Source organism: Dioscorea cayenensis, chromosome 11 (assembly GCF_009730915.1).
Source record: "Dioscorea cayenensis subsp. rotundata cultivar TDr96_F1 chromosome 11, TDr96_F1_v2_PseudoChromosome.rev07_lg8_w22 25.fasta, whole genome shotgun sequence".
Classification (NCBI taxonomy): Eukaryota; Viridiplantae; Streptophyta; class Magnoliopsida; order Dioscoreales; family Dioscoreaceae; genus Dioscorea; species Dioscorea cayenensis.
The window spans coordinates 16,711,156-16,735,059 of NC_052481.1; the positions used below are offsets into that span (position 1 = coordinate 16,711,156).

The 23,904-nt window shown below is 33.8% G+C and overlaps 1 protein-coding gene across 1 annotated transcript; it reads left to right on the top strand.

Annotated features, from left to right (window-relative positions):
* The first annotated feature begins 707 nt into the window (after positions 1-707).
* On the top strand, positions 708-20,277 carry LOC120272528 (brefeldin A-inhibited guanine nucleotide-exchange protein 5). Its single transcript, XM_039279366.1, has 34 exons — positions 708-870; positions 1,011-1,150; positions 1,574-1,643; positions 1,859-2,102; positions 3,282-3,403; positions 3,487-3,545; positions 6,441-6,498; positions 6,582-6,666; positions 6,786-6,989; positions 7,114-7,172; positions 7,286-7,355; positions 7,447-7,515; positions 7,726-7,848; positions 8,034-8,087; positions 8,198-8,286; positions 8,465-8,561; positions 8,663-8,761; positions 8,882-9,082; positions 9,206-9,316; positions 9,387-9,571; positions 9,664-10,287; positions 10,445-10,862; positions 11,369-11,608; positions 11,728-11,851; positions 11,982-12,130; positions 13,519-13,875; positions 14,145-14,311; positions 14,387-14,658; positions 14,808-14,968; positions 17,014-17,130; positions 17,234-17,370; positions 17,443-17,755; positions 18,686-18,781; positions 19,669-20,277. Exons 2-34 carry the CDS (start codon positions 1,042-1,044, stop codon positions 19,729-19,731), a joined length of 5,346 nt encoding a protein of 1,781 aa, XP_039135300.1. The 5' UTR covers positions 708-870; positions 1,011-1,041; the 3' UTR covers positions 19,732-20,277.
* Positions 20,278-23,904: the final 3,627 nt, after the last annotated feature.

Below are 23,904 nucleotides of genomic sequence, written 5' to 3' on the forward strand. Positions count from 1 at the left end.
GGTACATAAATCTAGTATATATAAACAAAACTTCAATCCTTATTCATTTTAGTTCTTAAAATATTTACATATTCATTTTAGCCTATGATTATACAACTTTATTTATGTATAAATTCAATTCAAATATTTAATATATTTTACCACATCAATTTTAATATTCGGGTAATGTATCAAAACAAACAAATTTACATCTTAGAGCTCACATGTCCTAAACCACTAAAAGCTTATTATAGATAAATCTTTTCTAGTGCACATTTTATACTGATTTCAAATCAAATCACTTTTTTAAGCAACTCTAAACCCTTAAATCAATCTTGTTGATATAAATTTATATAATTCACAAGTTAAAATAAATATTTTTTTTAAACAGTTAAAAAATGATAAAAAATATAATTTAAATATTATTTAAATTACCAACGTTCTTAGCTTATTGGTATTTAATCATTTGTATAGGATATTCATTTTAAAAAGGATATGAGATCAAACTTTAAAATTCACTTAATGTGAGGGTACAGATGCTTGTTGAACTTACTCCGCATTTGTCAAATTTTATAAAAAAAAAAAAATCAAATTCAACTACAACTACAACTGCGCAGAGGCAAATCAGGGATTTGGAATGCAAAAGTGGTGATTTCAAGGTGTTTTTTTGCAAATAAACCCCTCCAAGTGGAATCCAGGGATCTGGATCCGAGCCCCATCAAGTCTGTGACCGAGGTGGGCGTTATTTTCAGATCAAGCAAAGAGCTAGTTTTTGTTTCACATTTCGAGGAGCCGGTCCACCGGCAGCCTTCGCTTCTTCTTCGTCGCATCCTTCATTCGGCCCCCTCGAGCTCTCTTCCACTAGTTCCCATTCCTCGCTGGGAACCCCAGGTCTGCGATCTCTCCCCCCATTCCTTGCCGCCAGATCACGGATTTCCTGATCGCTTATCCTTCTCAGATCTCCCAATTTTCCTTTCTTGATCTCCTGTTTTCGATCTCGAATCTTATTCGAATTGTTTGCTTTGGAGTAGAGGTAGTGATAGATCTCGTGAAGATCTCGCCATGGCGGGCGCTGCCGGGGGTTTTGTGACCCGCTCCTTTGAGTCGATGCTCAAGGAGTGCTCCGGAAAGAAGTATGGCACGCTTCAGAAGGCTATTCAGACGTACCTTGGTCTGTATTCCTCTTCAAGTTTCGGTTTTTATTGTTCGGTTGCTTTTTGATGTCTCCGGTTCTGTTGATTTCGTCGTTTTTTTTGATCTAGTATTGATCAGTTCGTCAATGTTGAATGTGTGTTGCTGAGAAAATGTACTCAATTTTTTAATTTAATTTAATGCTGCTGTTCATTCCTCCTGTCTTCAAGCATTTTGAGAATTTAGGTTATTTTTGTCCATCACAGTGGTTAAATGAGGCATTTTGAGCATAATTTGTAATTAGCATATGTAGCTAGTTCTGACAGTGGGTAATTGGTCTCAAACTTCATAATCTTCCCATCTTATTGGAGTTAATTGAATGAATGCCTGTGTAATGTATGGTAGTATGAATTGTCTCCTTGAATGGTTATTGCCTCCATTTTCATTTTTTTTTGTACTGCAGATAGTGCCAAGGAGATCAGGCAAGAGTCCAATTTAAGCAATGCAAATCAAGCGGTAACTGAAGATAAGAGGTTGTTTCTGCATTTCATTGTGATTCTGTTCTTTAGAAGAAAACATAACCTAGTTCTTTTGCTAATTTTCTTCACTCATTAGTTTATTTCACAAGTAGGTTGCACTACCTAGCTGTAGTAGTCTCCTCTCTAGATGATATTCTTCTAGATCTTGTTGCTATTCCAGAAAAGCTTTCCTGATAATTAATGAATCATTTGCATTACCAATCGAGCAGCACTGAAAGAAGAGAAGCAGAGAAAGAGAAAAATGATGCATCTGATGAGCAGTCTATTTCAGCAACTGGAGAGATTGAAACTCTCACAGAAACTCAGGAGATTAGAGAACCTATTACAACTGCTTTAGCTTCTGCTGGGCACACCTTAGAAGCGAGTCAAGCTGAACTTGTGCTACAACCTCTAAGACTTGCTTTTGAGTCAAAGAATATAAAACTTGTGGAGCCTGCTCTGGACTGTCTTCATGTATGTATTTAAGCCTTACGTCAGTTAATTTTTTGATATTTGTTAATTATGAATAATCATGATGCATATCACTGGCTGGATTTCTGCATCTTCATAAATTCTACAGTATCTTATGAACTTCCTGCTTGAGAGATGAGGAAAATCTGGTTCTGTTGCTGTAAAAAGCCAACCTCTCATAAAATTTGGATGGGTGTAGATAGGACATATAATTAGAGATCTTGAATTTATTATATGATCATCTACCTTAGTTTTTGCCTTTTAGGAACTTATGAGACATGATTAATATCCACGTGGTAGAAGACAGTAGCCTAACTTTGTTTGAACAATTAGTATGAACTTCCCTGTAGCCTTTTGTGATTATTCCAGTATAAGACTTACTGACTCTATGTTGAGATATACCCACTCTTTTTATATATTTCATAATAAGTCAATTGGATTTCATTATGGTAGTAATGGCATTATCCTCATCCTCTTTTCTGAATCATTAGATATATTACTACTATTAATCTTTATTTTCCATCACCGCAAGAGATTTGTTATTGCCTTTGCTAGTGCTTCCTCTCTGAGTTATTTTCTTCCCACATTTGAACTGGTTTCTTGAGAAGAATTTACTTGAGTTTTCTTAAAGATACTCTACTTTGCGATTTAATGGCACAAATCTTTTCTTCATGGTAAAAGTTAAGCTAATCATTTCATGTCTACCAGAAGAGACACAATTTTGTCACTGCTTCACTATATGGATCATTGTTCCATTCCTTGGATATCGATTGAAATTAGTTACTCATTTTCTTTTTTAAGGCCTGTACTATTTATGTTTTTGGCACAGAAGAAGGATATATAACTGGTGAACATTGCCATCATCATGATATTGATCTTTTCTGTTGAAAATTTGATGTCCTTAATGTTTTATGAATGAGATAGTCAGTCTAAGGCTGACAACTGAAAATAGCCAACAAACTGGTCATTTTAAAGTGTTGTGGTTATTGTCTGAACCAAGAAGTATTAAACAAGCTTTGCTCAATAGCCGGTTTTGTCTATCATATCAAATGTACTCAAAACTTCTGCTGATTATAGAAACTTGTTTGTTTTTGTTAGTGATTTATTTGATCTCATTTACTTCAGTTGATGAAAATAATTCTGCGCATAATGTCATACTAATTCAAATGCTTTAATTGCCAGAAACTCATCGCATATGATCATTTAGAAGGTGATCCTGGATTAGAAGGTGGTAAAAACTCTCCATTATTTACAGACATTCTCAGCATGGTTTGTGGTAGTGTTGACAATCTTTCGTCTGATAGGTAAGTTTTTAAGTCAGATGTTATTTGCTATTATTACCTTATAACTGTGGACTGATTTTCTACCATTACATTCTAACTTGTAGTACCATTTTGCAAGTCTTGAAAGTGCTTCTTACTGCTGTAGCATCAATGAAATTCAGAGGTACAATTCTAGATATTTTCTTGCATGAGATGTTTGATATAGTTTAAAAATTAAATAGCATGTGCTGTGTTCTGTTACTGTTTTTTATGTACATCATCTCTAGAGCTTGCTTTTTTAGTTAAAGTATATAATGCATATATTTATTGAACTATCAAGACTTGAAATTTCTTCAGTTCTTACCGGTCTTTTTTTTTTTTATCATTTCTGACTGTTTGAAAGTTTTAGCTTTTAAAAAATTTTGTTTGCAATGCACATCCTTTGACCTTGTTTGTCAATGATATGGGCAGACTATGGTGTTTTATTAGGTGGATAAGATAGGATAGATTAAACTACTATATCCTGCAATTATTTTTTGTTTGGTGAGCCAATAGGATATAATAGCCTTATCCTACTGACTCACTTTGTTCTACCCACCATCTGATAGACTGATAACTAATCTTATGTAGAGGGTTAGAATAGAAATAGTTAGGATAGGATAAAAAATAAATTTTTTTTGTCCTTTTACTTAGTTTATCTTCCCCATCTAGGGTTTCACTATATCCTTTCTTTTTCTAATCGTCGCATCCGAGACTTGTGACAAGAAGTTTGTTAATAACTAGATTGGTCCAAAAAAGTCTATTTTTTTAAAAAATTATAACTATACCAACAAGGATAATTTGTTTATTTACATAAAATTCATATCATATTCTACCATTATTTGGTCCACTTCAAATGTAAAGTAGGATAATAAAATGCTATACAATAGCTTATTTGGTGCGCATCAAAGACAAGATAGGATATGAGCTTATCATGCCCATGTTCTTTTCTACTTCTATCCGGTCTTTATATCGTACCCGCTCTTATCCTATCCACTTCACGAAGCAGGCCTTATATTTTAACCAATATGATTAATTCCAGTTAACTTATCCGCATTCTCACTGCATCATTCTTTTAGCATTCCTTTGTGCAAACTTTTGTATGTGCCCCAATATCCTTTATCTTGTTCTAATATGCTGCTTGTTAGGCATGGTTAGTTATGTAAGAGAATAATTCGCTTATGCATTCCTTTATAATTTTGTAGGCATCAATACAATGAATATAAAACCTTGCAATTGTTAGATGTAAACCAAACTCAGAGTGCTTGAACTTGATTTAACTTAAAAGCTCATGCCACTAGGAGGAGAGGCTTATTATATATTCTTATCTATATTTTACTAATTTAATCGTGTGGAACCATTTATTTCTCTAATTTGTCCACCCAGGCACGTGCTATTCTATTTTAGCTAGCCATGTTGTAAACAACAATTAGTCAAGTTACAATACCATGTTAGGCGCAAACTAAACTAAACATATTATCCGCACTTGATTCAATGTAAAAGCTTAAACTTATGGAACAAGAAACCCAAGCGTATATTCTTATCTACATGTTTACTAAATCGGCATGGGACAATTAGTTAGTCTATCAAAAATGATTCTTAATGATGCATCTGGAAGCCAATGCTCGTTGCTGTTACTGTTTCCAATAACTTTCTGCAGATGTTTAGTGGATCTTTTGAACTGCACCCTTAATATCAAAGGTCCTCTATAAAAATGAATGCTGGCTTGAGAGCTACATTGCTAGCTTTAAGCCCCAACCAAAAACTGCTGTCTAAGAACATTTTTCTAAGAAATTGCTAATTTCATGTACTGACTGATTTTATTTTTATAAGATCATTCTATGCAAGATTGGATCAACTTGCACGCATATGGTTTGAATTTAATAATTAAAGCAATTCTATGCTGATACTTCAAATCAAGGATTGCCAGTATATAGCGTGTACTTCATTAACGGAAATATGATCTCAATTTAGTTTTGACTGGCAATCCACTTTCATCTTTAGTTTATGATCTTTTCATCACTTGTATGAATTTTATAAGAAATATTGTACAGAGGCAGCAAACCACTGGAAATAAGAAATCACTAGAATTAGGGGTGTAACAAAACACCCCAAGATCATCCCACCAAACTATTTTTAAAATAGTCAATCATTTAAATAAATGTATTTAATAATTAATTTTAAAAAATTAATATTGATAAACACCTATAGTTAATTAGAAAAGTAATTTTTTTAATCTTAACATGTTTATTTTTGTTAATACAAATTAAGTCAAAGAACAGCCAAATCCAGATAAAAGTTATTCAAATAATTTCAAAAAATACTCCATCAAACCCAAACCTTCATCTCCCAACCAAACATAATGCTTTTCTAGTCAGTTATGTTTGAACTATTTGATGATTAGATTCTTCAGATTCATCAGGCTTAAAGCTGAGAACCATTTCTGGTTGAGTGTTGCTGACTTGCCATCTTCTATGCACTTGGCATTAGTATAAATTGGAATTTCTTTGTCTTTTCTCTCAGATCAGCCTATCTTTTTCCACAATATTGATCTAGTAAATAAGGTGCGTGCCAAACAGAACTCATTGAGGGCCAATCCTATAAATTTGGGTTAGGGTTTGCATACTAAGCTGTGAAAGAATAAAATGTCATTGCAAATTTTTATATATTATTATAAAGTACATACATCTATTTCATTGAAGAAATTTTGATGAGTCTTGCCACTTGCTGACAAGTTGTGGGATCCAATTTGAAGAACTTCTAAATATCTGTCAGATGGATGCATTTACATGTTTGTGCATGTTTAGGCACTTATTTATGAATAAATGCATATATGCATGCTTATGCTTAGATATATGCCTCATGTATCTGGTGTGGATTAATGCAATTTTTTATGGGTATTAGCAGGTTGTTTTGGGCACCAAATGTTTAGTTTATTCATCAAATAAAGTTGTGAAATATTTAAAATAATTTAAATGCAATATTTTGTTTGCTCTCTCCACTTGGGTTTTTTTGCTAAGAGATTGCTCTTTCATTTCAGTTCATGGGGAGCCTTTACTTGGGGTGATTAGAATCTGCTATAACATTGCTCTTAACAGGTACTGAAATCTTTAGCTTCTCTTAGTAGATCTTTTTATGTGTGGAATTGAATTTAATGCTTTCAATGTTTAAACGGGATTAGCAAGAGTCCTATAAATCAGGCAACCTCAAAGGCAATGTTGACCCAAATGATCAGCATAGTGTTCAGGAGAATGGAATCTGACCAGGTGTGCTCATGTATGCATTTTGCCATGTTTTCTTTGAGAGTCATGTGAGAAACAAGATTTGACTGGAGTTGGTAATTTCAAATTTTAAATCATTTTTGTTATGTTTTAACTGTACTCAGGTTCCCATATTATCTTCTAGCGGTCCTGGTCACAGTGAACCTGCTTCTGCTAGCTCCATACAATCAAATAATGGAGAGATATCTGTGGATGAACAAGAAGAAAAGAATATCACTCTAGGAGATGCATTATCCATGAACCGTGAGAAAGGCACACCTGCATCTGTTGAGGAACTTCAGAACTTAGCTGGTGGTGCTGACATCAAGGTGATCTCATTCAAATCCTTGTATGAGAGGATCTGAAGTTGTTAGTACCTGAGTGTTTAGGTTGCCTATGAATCAAGTTTCCATGCTATTCATTATTTGTAGTAACAAGACTTGAGCTTTTCAGGGTTTAGAGGCTGTCCTTGACAAGGCTGTGCATCTTGAAAATGGGGTGAAAATTGCACGGTAGGGAATATATACCACTGTTCATATGTTCGTTTGTATCAATTTTTTTTTTTTTTTTATATCCTGGGAGTTAGAGAGAGTTATAACAAAATATCATCTTTTTTCCATCTTAGAGGGATTGATCTTGAGAGCATGAACATTGGTCATCGAGATGCTTTATTGCTTTTTCGCACCCTTTGCAAGGTCCCTTCTCATCTTTGCTTCATATTTTCTGCTATATTGTATACATCTTTTTGCAGTTCACTAAAATTTTCTTATGAATGTTTGTATAAAGATGGGAATGAAGGAAGAAAGTGATGAGGTTACTACAAAGACAAGGCTTTTGTCTCTTGAGCTTTTGCAGGTTAAATCTTATTCTTGTTGTTATTTTGTCGTTATGCTTTTCTTGACACATTTACTATATGATCAAGGGTTATGATGGCAAAGAATACATACGCAGGAAATTACTTGTTAGAATTCAAATTGTTACCCATATTTACTTGTGAAAGAATAGCTTATTTTGTTGGGTGCTAAATTTTGGTTCCCTTTCTTATATTCCAATTTTCAATTAAAGGGTTTGTTGGAGGGAGTGAGCCAATCATTTACCAAGAATTTTCACTTCATCGATTCTGTTAAAGCATATCTTTCTTATGCTTTATTGCGAGCTTCTGTGTCTTCCTCCCCTGTTGTTTTCCAGGTAACTGATCTGTTCCATTTTCTGGTTTTCTTATACTCTTTACTTTTTTAATGTGTTTAATTTCATATAGATGCATCTTATAAATGTGACTTGAAATATCATGATTTCTCTACCTTGAATTTGCAATTAGAGCTTCTGCTATGTTGACAGATTTTGGTATACTAAGACCTTCTCTTGTTTGACAGCATGCAACTGGAATTTTCACTGTACTATTACTTCGATTTAGGGAAAGCCTTAAGGTACTTCTGTAAGCTGGTAGCATCCACTCATCACACGTATAAATGGTGGACTTTGATTTTTATTTGTTTCTTTACATACACTAACCCTCTGCTTCTAAATCCGTTTACAGGGTGAAATTGGCATTTTCTTCCCTATAATAATCTTAAGATCCTTGGATGGGTCTGATAGCAGTCTTAGCCAAAGGACAAGTGTTCTTCGGTAATATGTTATTTCATCTTTTGTTCCTTTCTTCAAAAGAACATATCATTCTTGCTGATTTACATTCTTATGCTTTACGTGGACATGTGTGCATATCTGTTCTGATCGATTGCAATTCCTTCAATCTGCTGGCTATGGGTATTCATGTATGTGAACTCTTCCTGTGATTGTCTTGCAGGATGCTTGAGAAAGTGTGTAAGGATCCACAAATGCTTGCAGATATATTTGTCAACTATGATTGTGATATTGATGCACCAAACCTCTTTGAACGCATGGTAAATCTTGTAAACTGTTTCTGATGATGGTGCATTAAGGTTTCTCATCTGAATAGGACTTCCCTCTGACAAACTCTTTTTTAATCTGCTGGTCTAATAAGGTTAATGGTTTGTCAAGAATAGCACAAGGGACGTTAAGTGCAGATCCTAACTCTGTTACTGCTTCTCAAACTGCCTCTATTAAAGGTTCATCCCTTCAGGTACCTTTTTTTCTTTACAATTTCTTGTTTTTCATATCTTATTCCTCTTATTCTTTATTTGAAGCAACTTGTTTCCTATTTATAAACCCCAATTCTTCTGTCACCTGTTCTGTTCTTCAGTGCCTGGTCAATGTGCTCAAGTCACTTGTTGACTGGGAGAAGCTAAGAGGAGAATCTAAAAAGCATGGCAACATTACCAAGTCTCCTGCAGAGAAAGCGTTCGCTCAGGAATCTGATGAATTGAAAAACAGGGAAGATGGACCTAATCAGTTCCAGAAGGCTAAAGCTCATAAATCTACAATGGAAGCTGCAATGTCTGAGGTAACCAAGTGCCTGAGGCTAATTTCCGTAACTATATATTACACTTTGTTGTTTTTCTAGTATTGCAAGTGATATTTTCTTGACTGTTGGTGAGCATGATGGCCGATTTTATGTTTTCACCAGTTCAACAGAAAGCCAGTGAAGGGAATAGAATGTTTGTTGTCTAATAAATTGGTTGAAAACTCAGCTTCTTCAGTGGCACAATTCTTGAAGAATACTCCTAGCCTAGATAAGGTGCTACCTGTTATTTTTGGTAATTTTTTGTTTTCAACATATAGTTGTCTCTGACCTCTTGAATTTGCAGGCCATGATTGGGGAATATCTGGGTCAGCATGAGGAGTTTCCGCTTGCTGTCATGCATGCTTATGTCGATTCCATGAAATTTACAGGGTTAAAGTTTGATACTGCGATTCGTGAGTTTCTCAAGGGTTTTCGACTTCCTGGGGAAGCCCAGAAGATTGATAGGATCATGGAGAAGTTTGCTGAGCGGTAATTACTTTTGCTATATTGACATTCATATCGCTTTTCATTAATATCGAGCTTTTATGGTGAATGATTTTCTGGCTCGTGAAATTTTGCAGTTACTGTGCTGACAATCCTGGACTTTTCAAGAATGCTGATATTGCATATGTTCTTGCTTATGCCGTTATCATGTTGAATACTGATGCACATAATCCAATGGTGTGGCCTAAAATGACCAAGGCTGATTTTGTACGTATGAACTCTGTAAGTGATGCAGAAGAATGTGCCCCCAAGGAACTCCTTGAGGAGATATATGATTCTATAGTTCTGGAAGAGATAAAAATGAAGAATGATATATCTGGACTGGGAAACAGCAAGCAAAGGCCAGAAACAGAGGAGGGAGGCCGCCTTGTCAGTATTCTTAATCTGGCACTTCCTAAAAGGAAATCAGCGACTGATACTAAGACAGAGAGTGAACAGATTGTTAAGCAAACACAGGCTCTTTTCAAAAATCAAGGGACAAAAAGGGGTATTTTCCATACTGCCCAGCAGGTTGAACTTGTTAGGCCAATGCTTGAAGCTGTAGGTTGGCCTTTGCTCGCAGCATTTTCTGTTACCATGGAGGAAGGAGATAACAAGGCAAGGGTTGTTCTTTGTATGGAGGGTTTCAAAGCTGGTATTCATATTACTCGTGTTCTAGGGATGGACACAATGCGTTATGCATTTTTGACATCATTAGTAAGGTATAAGTTTAGTTAGGTGGCATGAATTTTTTTCATGCATTCTGCACTTATGGCTTGTTCCTTGTTAGTTTGATGAATATTTTGAACCATTTTGTTTTTAATGCTAGCAAGAAGATGATATTCAAAGAATATTCAACAACTGACATTTCAAGTGCAGATTTACATTCCTTCATGCTCCAAAGGATATGCGCAGTAAAAATGTGGAGGCATTGCGTACTTTGCTTGCTCTATGTGACATGGAGATAGATTGCTTACAAGACACTTGGAATGCCATTTTGGAATGTGTTTCAAGGCTCGAATATATTACTTCCAGTCCAACAATTGCAGCAACTGTGATGCAGGGGTCTAATCAAATTTCTCGGGATTCAGTTCTACAATCTCTCAGAGAACTAGCTGGCAAACCTGCTGAACAAGTTTTTGTGAATAGTGTGAAATTGCCTAGTGATTCTGTCGTAGAATTTTTCACTGCTTTATGTGGTGTTTCTGCTGAGGAACTGAAACAAACTCCAGCTCGGGTCTTCAGCTTACAGAAACTGGTTGAGATTAGCTACTATAACATGGCTCGTATACGCCTGGTAATTTTGTTCCCTCAAGCTTCTCATTTGCATATGTTTATTTATTTCTAAACTCCATGTGTACCTGTAGTTACAGCATGCAATATATGTGCCTGCTAGTTTAAGGGCTGCTGTATATGCGATTGAATGTAAATTGCATTACTTGATGGCGCTAGCCATATAGGACATGTTTGTATGCTGTTACATGGTAGAAGATTCAGATAGTGAGGTAAACGTGTCTCCATGTTTTCCAGTGATTCTAATTCTGATCCCTGAACGAGCACGTAATCAATATCAAGCACTGCAGTGGGCATGAAATGTCATTATGATGATTTCACTCTTGTTGAAAATATCGTGCATCCTTTTATTTGAATGCTCACTGCCAAGACCAGCAGTCATTTTGGTGGATAGTGGAACAAAGATTTGGCATTATGGACAAATATAGCTTACGGGCTTTTTTTATTAAACTTATTCTACAATCTTCCATAACTCACATGCTTAACCTAAATATCTTTTTGATCTGTTAGGTGTGGGCTAGAATATGGTCTGTCTTAGCCCAACATTTCATTGCAGCTGGTAGCCACCATGAGGAAAAAATTGCCATGTATGCAATTGACTCACTGAGGCAACTTGGCATGAAGTATCTGGAGCGTGCTGAGCTCACAAACTTCACCTTCCAGAATGATATTTTAAAACCTTTTGTCATACTTATGCGAAATAGTCGCAGTGAGACCATTCGCGGTCTTATTGTTGACTGTATTGTTCAGGTATGTCTGACTAGAATTTTGTTTTATAGTCATCGCCAAGTCAGATTTGTGCCTCTATTTTAGCCTCAGTCCTCATTTTGAATTCACCTAGAAATTTGTTGCTATTGCTACAATTTCAGATGATAAAATCAAAGGTTGGTAGCATTAAATCAGGTTGGCGGAGTGTCTTTATGATTTTTACTGCAGCTGCTGATGATGAGTTGGAATCAATTGTTGAGAGTGCGTTTGAAAATGTAGAGCAAGGTGGGAACTGTGTCATTATCTTGAAGAAGTTACTGCTCATCTTTACTTGACCATCTTGGGCTTCGTTTACTTTTTTCTTTCCTTTCACACTTATCAACCTATATGCTGATTTAGTTTGGTGCTATTGCAGTTATCTTGGAGCACTTTGATCAAGTTGTTGGTGATTGTTTTATGGATTGTGTGAACTGTCTCATTGGTTTTGCCAATAACAAAAGCTCTCCCAGAATTAGTTTAAAGGCTATTGCTCTTCTCCGTATATGTGAAGACCGTCTTGCAGAGGTTGATCTTCTGGTTCCATTTCTCTTATTTTCTAAATTTATCTTCAGTCTTTTCAAGTTAAAATAGTAACTATCATTAAGTGTTAGTATTGTGGTTTATTGGTGGATTCTTTGGGTAGAGAGTTCTAACAGTAACCAGGCAAAGTAATGTCAGACTCAACAGAATGTAATACTATCTAGCATTGGTGTACCTAAATGAAAAAACTTGTTTAACCACAGCTGAGTACAGGCCAATGAAGTTTACCATAGCTGACTAGAATGTAGCTCCTGTGTGTCGTTGCCCTATGAATGACTCTTGCTTATTGCCAACCTTTCCTGACCAGGAAGGGTTCTATTTGAATATGAAATTTGATGTAGATTGGCCAAGGTTCATTGGTATTTCTGTTAAGTCAAACAAGAGTAAGTCTGTAAGTACCCTTAATCAGGTGGGTAACTTTGATCCTGGATGTTCACAACCGACTGTTTACCTTTTTTTGTTAATCTACATTGATGGACCTGAATCGACCAGTCATTGGAGCAACAATTAATTGATGACTGTGAATGACCTTAATGATAAAAGAAAGTGGTTTTAAATGTGATTCTTGTTTCTTTGTTTTGATGAAAGAAGGTGGTTTCAATTGTGATTCTTGTTTCTTCATATTGGAATACATTTTTGTAAAGCTTCCGGCAATTTGATATTATGCTTTTGATGTCTAATCACGTAGCAATAGAATGGACGTGGGCCTTAGTGAGCAATATCTAAACGCATACCATGGAACGTGTTTGGCCTCATCTTAATGGTCATGCTTGTTTGTTTAGCCTATTGTACACAAATGCAGCTTTTAAGCCAGGCCAAATGGGTATCTGAATGAACTATTTGAGTGAGCAACAATCAGAAACTGCTGATCGGAGCATTTTGCTTCCTATCAAAGAAAGCTAATGTGACAGGTTCTATACTATAAAAGATCCTGTAAGCTTCTCTATGACTTTGTAATTCCGTATCCAGGTCTACCCCTGACCTCAAATCTATGTGAAACTTAAACCCAATCTTGATGAAAATGGAATGGAAAGAGCACGGTAAGAAAAAGTTTTAGTTGAAATGATCTAGCCTCAGTCTTTAATTTTACAATTGAACTTAGAGGCGAAGCTGTACTTCTAATAAGCATTTGTAGTTATAGAAAACAAAATGAAGGATATGAAAGAATGAGAAAGGAAAGTCTGAATAGGCTGCCATCTCATTTGGTATCAGAGCACTGTAAACTCAAATAACTTTCTGCATGGGGATGCTCCTAGGATTTGATTGTTTGAATTTCATTGGTAGGTTTTATGGTCAGTTGCCAGGGTCACAAGAACAATCTTCTTATGGACTATGTCCCCCATATGACCAAGTTTTATTTGTAAACTTTGCAGGGTCTTATACCAGGTGGTGCGTTGAGACCTGTCGATGTTTCTTTGGAGGCTAGCATGGATGTAACTGAGCATTACTGGTTTCCAATGTTGGCTGGCTTATCTGATTTGACTTTAGATCCTAGATCAGAAGTTCGGAACTGTGCTCTTGAAGTTTTGTTTGATTTGTTGAATGAGAGAGGCCACAAGTTCTCATCAGCTTTCTGGGAAAGTATTTTTCATCGTGTCCTTTTTCCCATTTTTGATCATGTAAGACATGCTGGAAGGGATGGTTTTACTTCTGCTGGGGATGAATGGCTTCGGGAAACTAGCATCCACTCTCTTCAGTTGCTTTGCAATCTATTCAATACCTTCTACACGGTATCGGTTGTCTTTCAGTTCTGTTTTATGCAAGCAATTTTCGTTTATCTGCTGATTTGAACTTGTTGAGTATGGAACAAGTTCAGTACATATTATTCCTGGCCTGACCATTACTCTAGCCAGTTGTCTTTTGGTCATGCTCTTAGATGAAATTGTTACATACTCATAAGCTGCACTGTATCTTTTGTGTGTACTCTTACTCATGAGGTATGCTTCATGCTTACATACTTATCTAAGCTGTACTGAATCTTGTGTGTACTGTTACTCAGGAGGTTTGTTTCATGCTTCCACCATTGCTTGGTTTGCTTCTTGATTGTGCCAAGAAGACAGACCAAAATGTTGTTTCAATCTCTCTTGGCGCTTTGGTCCATCTCATAGAGGTTGGCGGACATCAATTTAGTGACAATGACTGGGATACTCTCCTAAGGAGCATAAGGTATTATTTGGAAGTTTCTAAAATATATATTTGGCTCTATTCTGAGGCTTGTACTCATAATTACCCTTCAACCAGAGATGCTGCATACACAACTCAACCCCTTGAACTTCTCAATTCGTTGGGATTCGAAAATTCAAAGCACCAAAACTTGGTGAAAATGGGTTCAGATACTATTAGAGCTGATACTTCTTCCTTTCAAGTTGATCATTATGATAGTAATGGTGGTCAAAGATTGTCCAATGAACAAACTTTTGACAGTGGGACATCTGGCAAGGATCCAAGCACAGTGAACTCAGTTGATAACCATAAAGATATAAAACTTCAGAATAACCTTGAGGAAGCTGAAGGTATGCCACTGTTAACACACTGTTGACATTTTGATCTTCTTATGCCAAAGGTTTCTGTTGATGCTTATAAAGAATAATTATATCTGTTTGTAGACAAGTGAGCTTTTAGTATTACATGTTCTAAATGAAGTGTGCTTCACTTTATATAGGTGGTGTAGAAACACCTGCTGCAAATGCTGCGTACCAACAGAGTCAATCTTTTGGCCAACGGTTTATGGGGAATATGATGGACAACCTTTTGCTTAGAAGCTTTACTTCTAGGTCTAAAAGCCGTGGAGAAGAAACTCTCATTCCATCTTCACCTATGAAGGTATTTTCTGTTCAGCTTCTCACCATCAAGTTTTATTTAATATGCATTTTAGTCACAGCAAAACCATGGTATATATCTTTCTTGCAAAACTATATCATGATGCAGAGGCACGACCCAACACACGCTCCTGCACAGGGTGGCCCAGGCAATGCTAATGCCTGTGTTGCTCAGCTTGAGGCACTTGCTGTAGACCAACCAGTCATTTTTAATTAACACCTTTATTTCTCATAATTCCTTTAGAGTTTGAAAAATACAAATTATTATATAAATTTCTGTAATATAATTATATGAAAATGATTTCTCATTTTGGTTTCTTTCATTGAAAGGAAAAATTCAAATACAATCGTACCTTTCGATGGTAAATGCGGAAAGTACATCTTTCACACCTTCTACATTGGGCAACGTTACATAATAGGGAACTGCCAATGCACACATTACATAATAGAAAAAACTAGACACACACTTTTGTGCGCACGTGATTTTGGGACCCTTTGATGGACAAGAGAGAATATTTTTAAATGACTTGATTTTTATTTTCAAGATTGTTTTCATACACAAATTATTTGTTTTTTTGTTTCATGCTTGTTTCCAAACTCTAGATCAAAGCTATCGGTTTAGATTTAGATTTTTAATTTAAAAGCATTGAAAACAAATTGCTAGGTTTTGCACTTGAACTCTACCAGTTTGTTATGTGGTTGGTTGGGCTAATGTGGGGTCAGTGCATTTAGGAGACAAATAATGGGAAAATAATTTTTTAAAATAAAATATATTTACAAAGACTCACCAATTACTTGATATCAGCATATCTACATACTGTTATTTTTATATTTTCTGAGATGTTTTGCAATCATCTGCCCAGCTGCTGGGCCTGTTTGCTGGCCTACTTGTTTATGTGGGCACAACCCTCAGGTTGGGGCCCCTGGTTATCCTGGCTTGATCATCATCCGCGATGGTTTCAAGTCATGTCTAGCACTTCTCAGCAGTATTGTAGCTGGGCTGTGCTAGGCAAGGCTTATATTGTGCTTGACTGTGCTGTTCCTTGCGCAGCATGCCTTCACTTCAGTCATGACAGAATAAGATGAGTTCAGTATTTATTTCAAACACATCACAGAATCTATTGAGGACATGAATCCAAATATGGAGTTTACTTCATGAATCATATATGTTACCTTTGTTCCCTATTTCATCAATCTCTAACATGTTCTGAAAGATAATGAAAAACAGTAATATGAAGATTATAATTATGGCAAACTTTTTGAGGAGGGAGACCTTACACTGATTATTCACTGTGTAAATTTAAAGCAAGCCAAGGCTAATGTTTGGGGTTCTGTGGTAAATAAGCTTCAGCTATCCCACCTTCAAATGCCTTTTGGGCCATTTAGTATTTAGGCTTCTACCGAATGTGGAAAATAAGCTTAGGAGGCAATCGTTGATATTGAAATTGCTATTAAAGCTAGAAGGTTTGGAGCATCAAGAATATACTGAAATGACTCAATTCTTAATATTTGTCTTTGACCTTATGCGGCAGTCCTGTATTTAGGTTGCCAAAACGCTACATGTTTTGTATGCTGTGGAAAATGACTGAAAGCAGCCTATCTGAGATAGAAATTGTTATGCCAATTATAGCTGGGAGCTTTAGATGAGCAATAAATTCCCTGTGGCTAACAATAAACTTCAAAGGACCCTTTACTTAATATATATCTTTCACTTGCTGCAATTGTTGATGCACAATCTTTATTGTTTATTATTATGTGATTCTTTCTGTAACATGGAGAGGACATCATGCTTTGGTTGTATCACTAGGATTTCTGTAGAATTTTAAGCTTGAAATTGTGATGCTCGAGCTTGTCTTGTTGAAGGTGTTTGTCACCCTTTTGGAACTGTTTATAACTCCTAAAAATTGGTTCAATCTTGACACGCCTCTACTACTAAGTTTGAAGGACTGGTTTCATCATTGACTTCAAAATTCTCTTGATACTGATGAACTTTGGCTACATCTGATGGTGATATAATATTTATATTATTGTCAAATTAATTGTGTGCAGATTTCTGATTCTGTTGAGCCTGTCCCCAATGATGATGAAAATAGTCCATCACTGGAAACGGTTAGGGGTAAATGCATCACTCAATTGCTATTGCTTGGTGCGCTAGATAGCATACAGGTAAGTGCCACAATATTTCTCCATGACTATATGGTTCAGTGCAACATCACCAAGCCACATCTAAATCTAGGTCATAAATTAATGCAATATGTGTGACTTTCAGACAAGATACTGGAGCAGGTTGAAAACTCCTCAAAAAATTGCAATAATGGACATCTTACTTTCACTTTTGGAGTTTGCTGCTTCATACAATTCATCTTCAAATCTTAGAGCAAGGATGCACCATATACCTACTGATAGGTGAGTAAAATTTTGGATTCAGCTAAACAGTTATGATCCGGATCTTATGTTCTAAACCTTACCTTTCCCCAGGCCTCCTTTGAATCTTCTACGTCAAGAAATTAAAGGAGCTTCCATTTATTTGGATATTTTACACAAATCTACCACAAATATTGAAGAACCTGTGGTCTCAAACGACCAACAAATGGAAGCAGTAGAGAATAATTCCACCTACGGTCATTCTGCTAATGATGATGAACAGCTTAAAAGCTTAGCAGAACAGAAGCTAGTTTCTTTCTGCAGCGAGATTCTTAAAGAGGCTTCTGATCTACAGCCTAGCACTGGGGATGCTGCTAGTGCAGATGTACATAGAGTTCTTGACTTAAGAGCTCCAGTTATCATTAAGGTAAACAATATATTTGTAGTTATTGGTACATCTTTTGTTGTGGCAGCTAATTGTAAGTTTCAGTTTTTGATATCATATTTTTATCGTTTAAATATTACAATTAATTTTAGATAGTTCAGTCTCAAAATACGTGAAAACATATACATAACAACTGTGATTTACCATTTCTGGTTTGATTTATTTAACCTGTAGGCTTAATTGGTAAACATGCTTTGTTGATTTCTGATCAGAAAAATAATCAGGACATGATAGCATCAACATTGTGTTTATTGTTGCAGTAGACATTCTCATCCTTGTTCTCATTGTTTATAATAATATCATTTAATGTTTGTTGATATCCTTTTTTTCCCAATTTATATAGAAGTACTTAACAGAGGGTTATTTATTAGCTAGCAATGAGAGTTGGTGCAAATCATTGTTCTTACCAGAAGAGAAAGGATATTCTGTATTTAATAAAAATGTAAATTGAATCCTACACTAAGTTATTTATTCCAAAATAATGAACAGTATATTTTGACAAACAGTTGAGACAATATGGCCTATAGTGGAATCCTGAAATTTGGTGGCTTATTTCTCTGAATTACTTTTTCAGTCAAATAGTATTCCCTTTAATATGTCAGATTTTATATACATATATCTATATATGTATATATAGCAGTAAATCAGTGATATTTGTGTGTTCTATTGGTCACAAGTGGCAAAACAAGTGTGATTAACTTTGTGTTCCCTGAGTATTATGATTTTTTTCTTGTTCATCTAATCCATTTTTGCAAGAATGGGTTGTATGTTTGTCAAATTAAATCACTCATGGTAAAAGATGGTGCTTGTTTATAAGATATATATATATATATATACATATATCTGGACTTCAAATGTATGTGCTACTATTATTTTACTGTTGCATTTGAGAGTTTTTATATCAACTTTCAGGTACTCAAGGGAATGTCCATCATGAATAGTCAAATATTTAGGAAGCATATGAGGGAGTTTTATCCATTGATCACGAAGCTTGTCTGTTGTGATCAGGTAATTATGTCATGTAGAGTGTAGTTGCTAATTGTGAGCTATGCTTGTTACTCAAATTTTCATCCTCATTTGCAAACTTCGCTGGAATGTATGTTATCAAAGTAACTCAAAAAAATCCATCAATCTGCGCCATTAATCTGCTCCATGTCATTGATTGAAGAAGATTCTCAGTATAAGTAATATCTAAGCATGCTTTTGTTATTTAAGTTCCAATACGGAATTCTTTCTTCTTTAGCATCATTTTTATCTCAGGTGATCAGCCCAGTGATGCTTTTTTCTCCACCGTAGATCTGAATGAAGTGAAGCTGTTTAGTTTGTTATTGAAAATCATGTACCTGTCAAGTTGCCATTTAGTACAGCGACTTTTTGCAGTGTCGTATGTGTCAGATGCAAACAAACACATTAGCTTAACGTGACTGCCAAAAGTTTAAGCTGATAGAATGACACTTAGATTTGTTTATTTGTGTTCATATTTAGTAATTTATTTGATATGGGACAATTAAATACCATACTATATTTTTTTTGAATTAATGTTAGTGCCCCATAGCCACATCTCAACAAACAAATTAACCTAACTTGAATACCTTGTTAAATGTAAACCAAACGTATATTATCTTGGTTCAATTAAGTCCAAAGGCTTAAACTAATATGATGAGAGATTCTAGCATTTATATAGTCATATCCAAGATTCCAAATATATACTAACTTAAGTATGTCTACGAGTTTAATTTTTATCTGGGAATGAAACCACGGCACTTCAATTGATCAAATTGACTAGGTGAATATAAATGATCATGCCTATGGCTTTGTTAAGAAGCGGCACAAGACTCTTACTCTGTACTTATGCTTGCAAGTTTGACTCTGTTATCCACTGTTTTTTTTCTCAGATGGACGTTCGTGGAGCTCTTGGCGATCTTTTCAGCACTCAGCTCACTCCTCTTCTGCCGTAGTTGCCTCTGACACTGCCCAAGCTTTTTTCCCGTCAAGATTTCTCTGGCTCATTTATATTGCGTCTGGAGTAGAGAAAAGACATGTTGATACAGATAACGTATACAAGCCAAGGTGATGCAGGTCCTGGAATCTCAGAATACGATATTTTACTCCTTGCGGTAGTGCCCCTTCTGTAAGCTTGGTTCCACACCTTGCCTCAGAAATTATTATCAGTTTTCAGTGGCTGCTTTCTTCTTGTTTGTTTGGTTGTTCAATTAGGGTCATCAAGAGATGAAGCCTCTGAGAGAAACACTGAAGAATGTTTGGCTCTAGAAAAATGGTTTTGTAATTGTTTACCTTTCAATTGCGTCGATGTGATAACGGAGATTTGCTATTCCGGCTTTAACCTTTTATTGAACAAGAGAGCTTCAGTATCCTTGTTATAATTTTTACAAACAAGTTATTCATTGTTGATTTTATTCTAGGTATGTGAATTTTATATTCTTTTGTTCTCTACTTATTTGCATGATATGAATGACAACAGTGTAATTTCCTGTGGTTTAGTAGCAATGATGTGTATCCAGTGTTATTTGCCCTTTTGTAGCCTTCCTCAGTGTTACTTTAAATTGTGAAGTGATTAGAACTTGTGGTCATTGTACCCCTTTTATCTTTTTCTTCAGTAGTGCAGTGTTGTTTTTCTAAATTGAAATTTTTAAATGATAATGATAATCATTATTTGTGTGATGTATATGTTTTTAGATGGATGATACTTTATTTTTGAAAAATAAAATTTTCTTTGATAACATCATTATTATTTTTATTTTTTTTGTTTATCTTATTCAATCGTTTAATTGCTAGACTTTAATAGTCGCTAAGATATATTTGAGATATAAATTGGTTACTTTATTTATTTATTTATTTGATTTTTTTTATTGATATAGAATTGGATATTTCAAAGGGTCTAGTTCATCGTTTTGTAGTGCTAGAACTTGTGGTCATTGTACCCTTTTATCTTTTTCTTTAGTGCTGTGTTGTTTTTCTAAATTGAAATTTTTAAATGATAATGATAATCATTATTATTTGTGTGATGCATATGTTTTTAGATGGATGGTATTTTATTTTTGAAAAATAAAATTTTCTTTGATAACATCATTATTATTTTTATTTTTTGTTGTTTATCTTATTCAATCATTTAATTGCTAGACTTTAATAGTCGCTAAGATACATTTGAGATATAAATTGGTTACTTTATTTATTTATTTATTTGATTTTTTTTATCGATATAGAATTGTATATTTCAAAGGGTCTAGTTCATCGTTTTGTAGTTCATCGTTTTGTAGTGCTAGAACTTGTGGTCATTGTACCCCTTTTATCTTTTTCTTCAGTGTAGTGTTATTTTTCTAAATTGAAATTTTTAAATGATAATGATAATCATTATTATTTGTGTGATGTATATGTTTTTAGATGGATGGTACTTTATTTTTGAAAAATAAAATTTTCTTTGATAACATTATTATTATTTTTATTTTTTGTTGTTTATCTTATTCAATCGTTTAATTGCTAGACTTTAATAGTCGCTAAGATACATTTGAGATATAAATTGGTTACTTTATTTATTTATTTATTTGATTTTTTTTATCGATATAGAATTGTATATTTCAAAAGGTCTAGTTCATCGTTTTGTAGTGCTATATTGCATTACTTCAGAAAATTACGATATTTTCTGTTTCTAATCAATTGTTAATTTAAAAAATTTGTTAATTTATTAGTAACGAAAGTAGCAGTGCGTTTCTAATTTTTTTTTTTTTCTAATCATACATATTCTTGTATCAGTGTAATTTTCCTATTTGCATCAATTTTTTCCCCAATGAAACTTTGTAATAGTATTATTCAAAAAATATTTGGTCTAGATAGTAAAGAATAATAATGCAGCGAGATTGATGTGTATTTATTGTAAAAGATAAGGAATAATTCGCTAAACATTTAAAGCTCATGTATATTGCCATTAAATATGTCCGGTTCCACTCTCCTTGTATGGCTGATTTTTTTTTTGTTTTTTTAAGGAGCCCACAAAGAACATTCCAACTAAAATAAAGATAACCTGAATAAATTGAAAAGGACTCATTTTAAGTTATTGAAGAAATTAGAGGAAAATTACAAAAAGAAGAAAATTTTATTTGCAAAGAAGTGTCATTTTAGAAAAATAAAATGTATTTTATTTTTATTTTTATTGTAATAATTTTTTTTTTACAATAATACAAACAATTTCATCCTTCTTGGGGTGAAAAATTAGATATTGTGTAGTAGAGTATTTTTTGTTTCTAGTGTCTCTCTTGAAAAATGATATGCATTGATTTCAAACTATGAAAACGTTTTTTTTTTCTTATTTATTTATTTATTTTTTGAGTTAGTCAATATTTTGTGCATTATGTGATTAATTATTTTGATTTTAAAAATAATAAATTTAAATAACAAGGATTTCAAATAAAATAAAAATTAGACATATACACAAAACTAGAAGTTATTTTGATGCTAGAATCAGTAAAACCAAAATAATTTGTTTTTCAAAAGAATTATGGACAAGTAAAGAATATGAATCAAATTTTTGACTTTTGATTAAGGAGAAAAATGAAGTACAAATTAATCTAGTGCAGGAGTAATAGCACTTAAATTAGAATTCAATATCTAAAAATAGATTACACTGATTTATCACCATACATAAACTATAAACTATGGGAGAAAATAAGTTTAAATTATAACATGAAAAACTAAATTTTGCTGAAATTCTTTTGATGATTGGATTCTAACAATTTAATTAATGATGAAAACTAAATTATCTTAAATACATGATTAATCCTTGATAATCAAGATGCTGTTCATCATCATCATCATCATCATCATCATCATCATCAACAACAGCAACAACCAGAACAGCTTTCCCAAATAAGAAAAGCCAAAGACCAAAGAAGCTGGAAACTATATTAAAACTGAAATATGGTTAAGACTACCTAGCTACCCATCCTCTAGCTAGCTAACAACCTTGTGAATGCTCAATAGCAGTTATCAATCTTTCATTGTGGGTGATTGCTCACCAACCTTGCACCCAAAACAAAGTCCCATCAAATAGACTCATCTAACTCAGCATGAGAAATGTTTCCTTGTATGCCCTCACAAGAACCGACAAGGGAAGCTCTTAAAGTGTTATCGGAAAAGAAAAGCTTAACTTATAAAATATTTAGTAGAAATTTTACATTTAAATTTAATTTATCTAATATTTTAGTTTTTAATAAAGCAACATGAAAAAAAACATATAAATGACTTTATATAATTAGCACTAATAATTTATTATTATTATTATTATTATTATTATTATTATAAAAATAACCCTATTTAATTTTCTAGTGATAAATTCATTTCAATCAAGTATATAGTTGATTATATACAACTAAATAAGAATCTTTTTTTATCGAGTAGAATTTATTAAATTTATAAGAACATTTATTATAAGTTTTTAAAAATGTAGGTGTTGTTGCATGATTTTTTTTTTCATGTACTAGTTTACTAACTATATAACTTTATTCTATGTATATATATATATATATATATATATATATATATATAATTAGAGTATAGTTAGAAAAAGGCAAATGTGATTCCTCCTACCCATATATATAGATTGCTGTAAAATCTAAAATTTTGATGCATTAATGGAGTATATGAAGCATATAATTTTCTTTTTATTGTTTTGAATAAAATAAATAATTATAGAAATATGTTCAACAGATCATGGTTGATAAGAAAGTAAGATACAACAACAATGAAATTAACCCGTAAGAAAAGATTTTCTGAAAAAGTATTTACTCCCTCCTCTAAATAAATATAGTTTAAAATTTTAGCATTAAAATTAAAAGAAAAGCATTTTATATAGGGTAGATTATAAGAGTATTTGATTAATATATATATATATATATATATATATATATATATATATATATATATACATATTAAGAATACTCCCAATTGTTACTCCATTAAATCTTTCTCACACGAAATCAGCCTCTTGACTCGGGAAAAGATGATATTAGTTAATAATTGCAAAAAACTTTGCATTTTATAAAAACAGGATTAGAGTTGAAAAACAACGGTTCCTTGGCCTATTGGTATCAAGCCATTTGTGCAAAGTTCTCATTTTC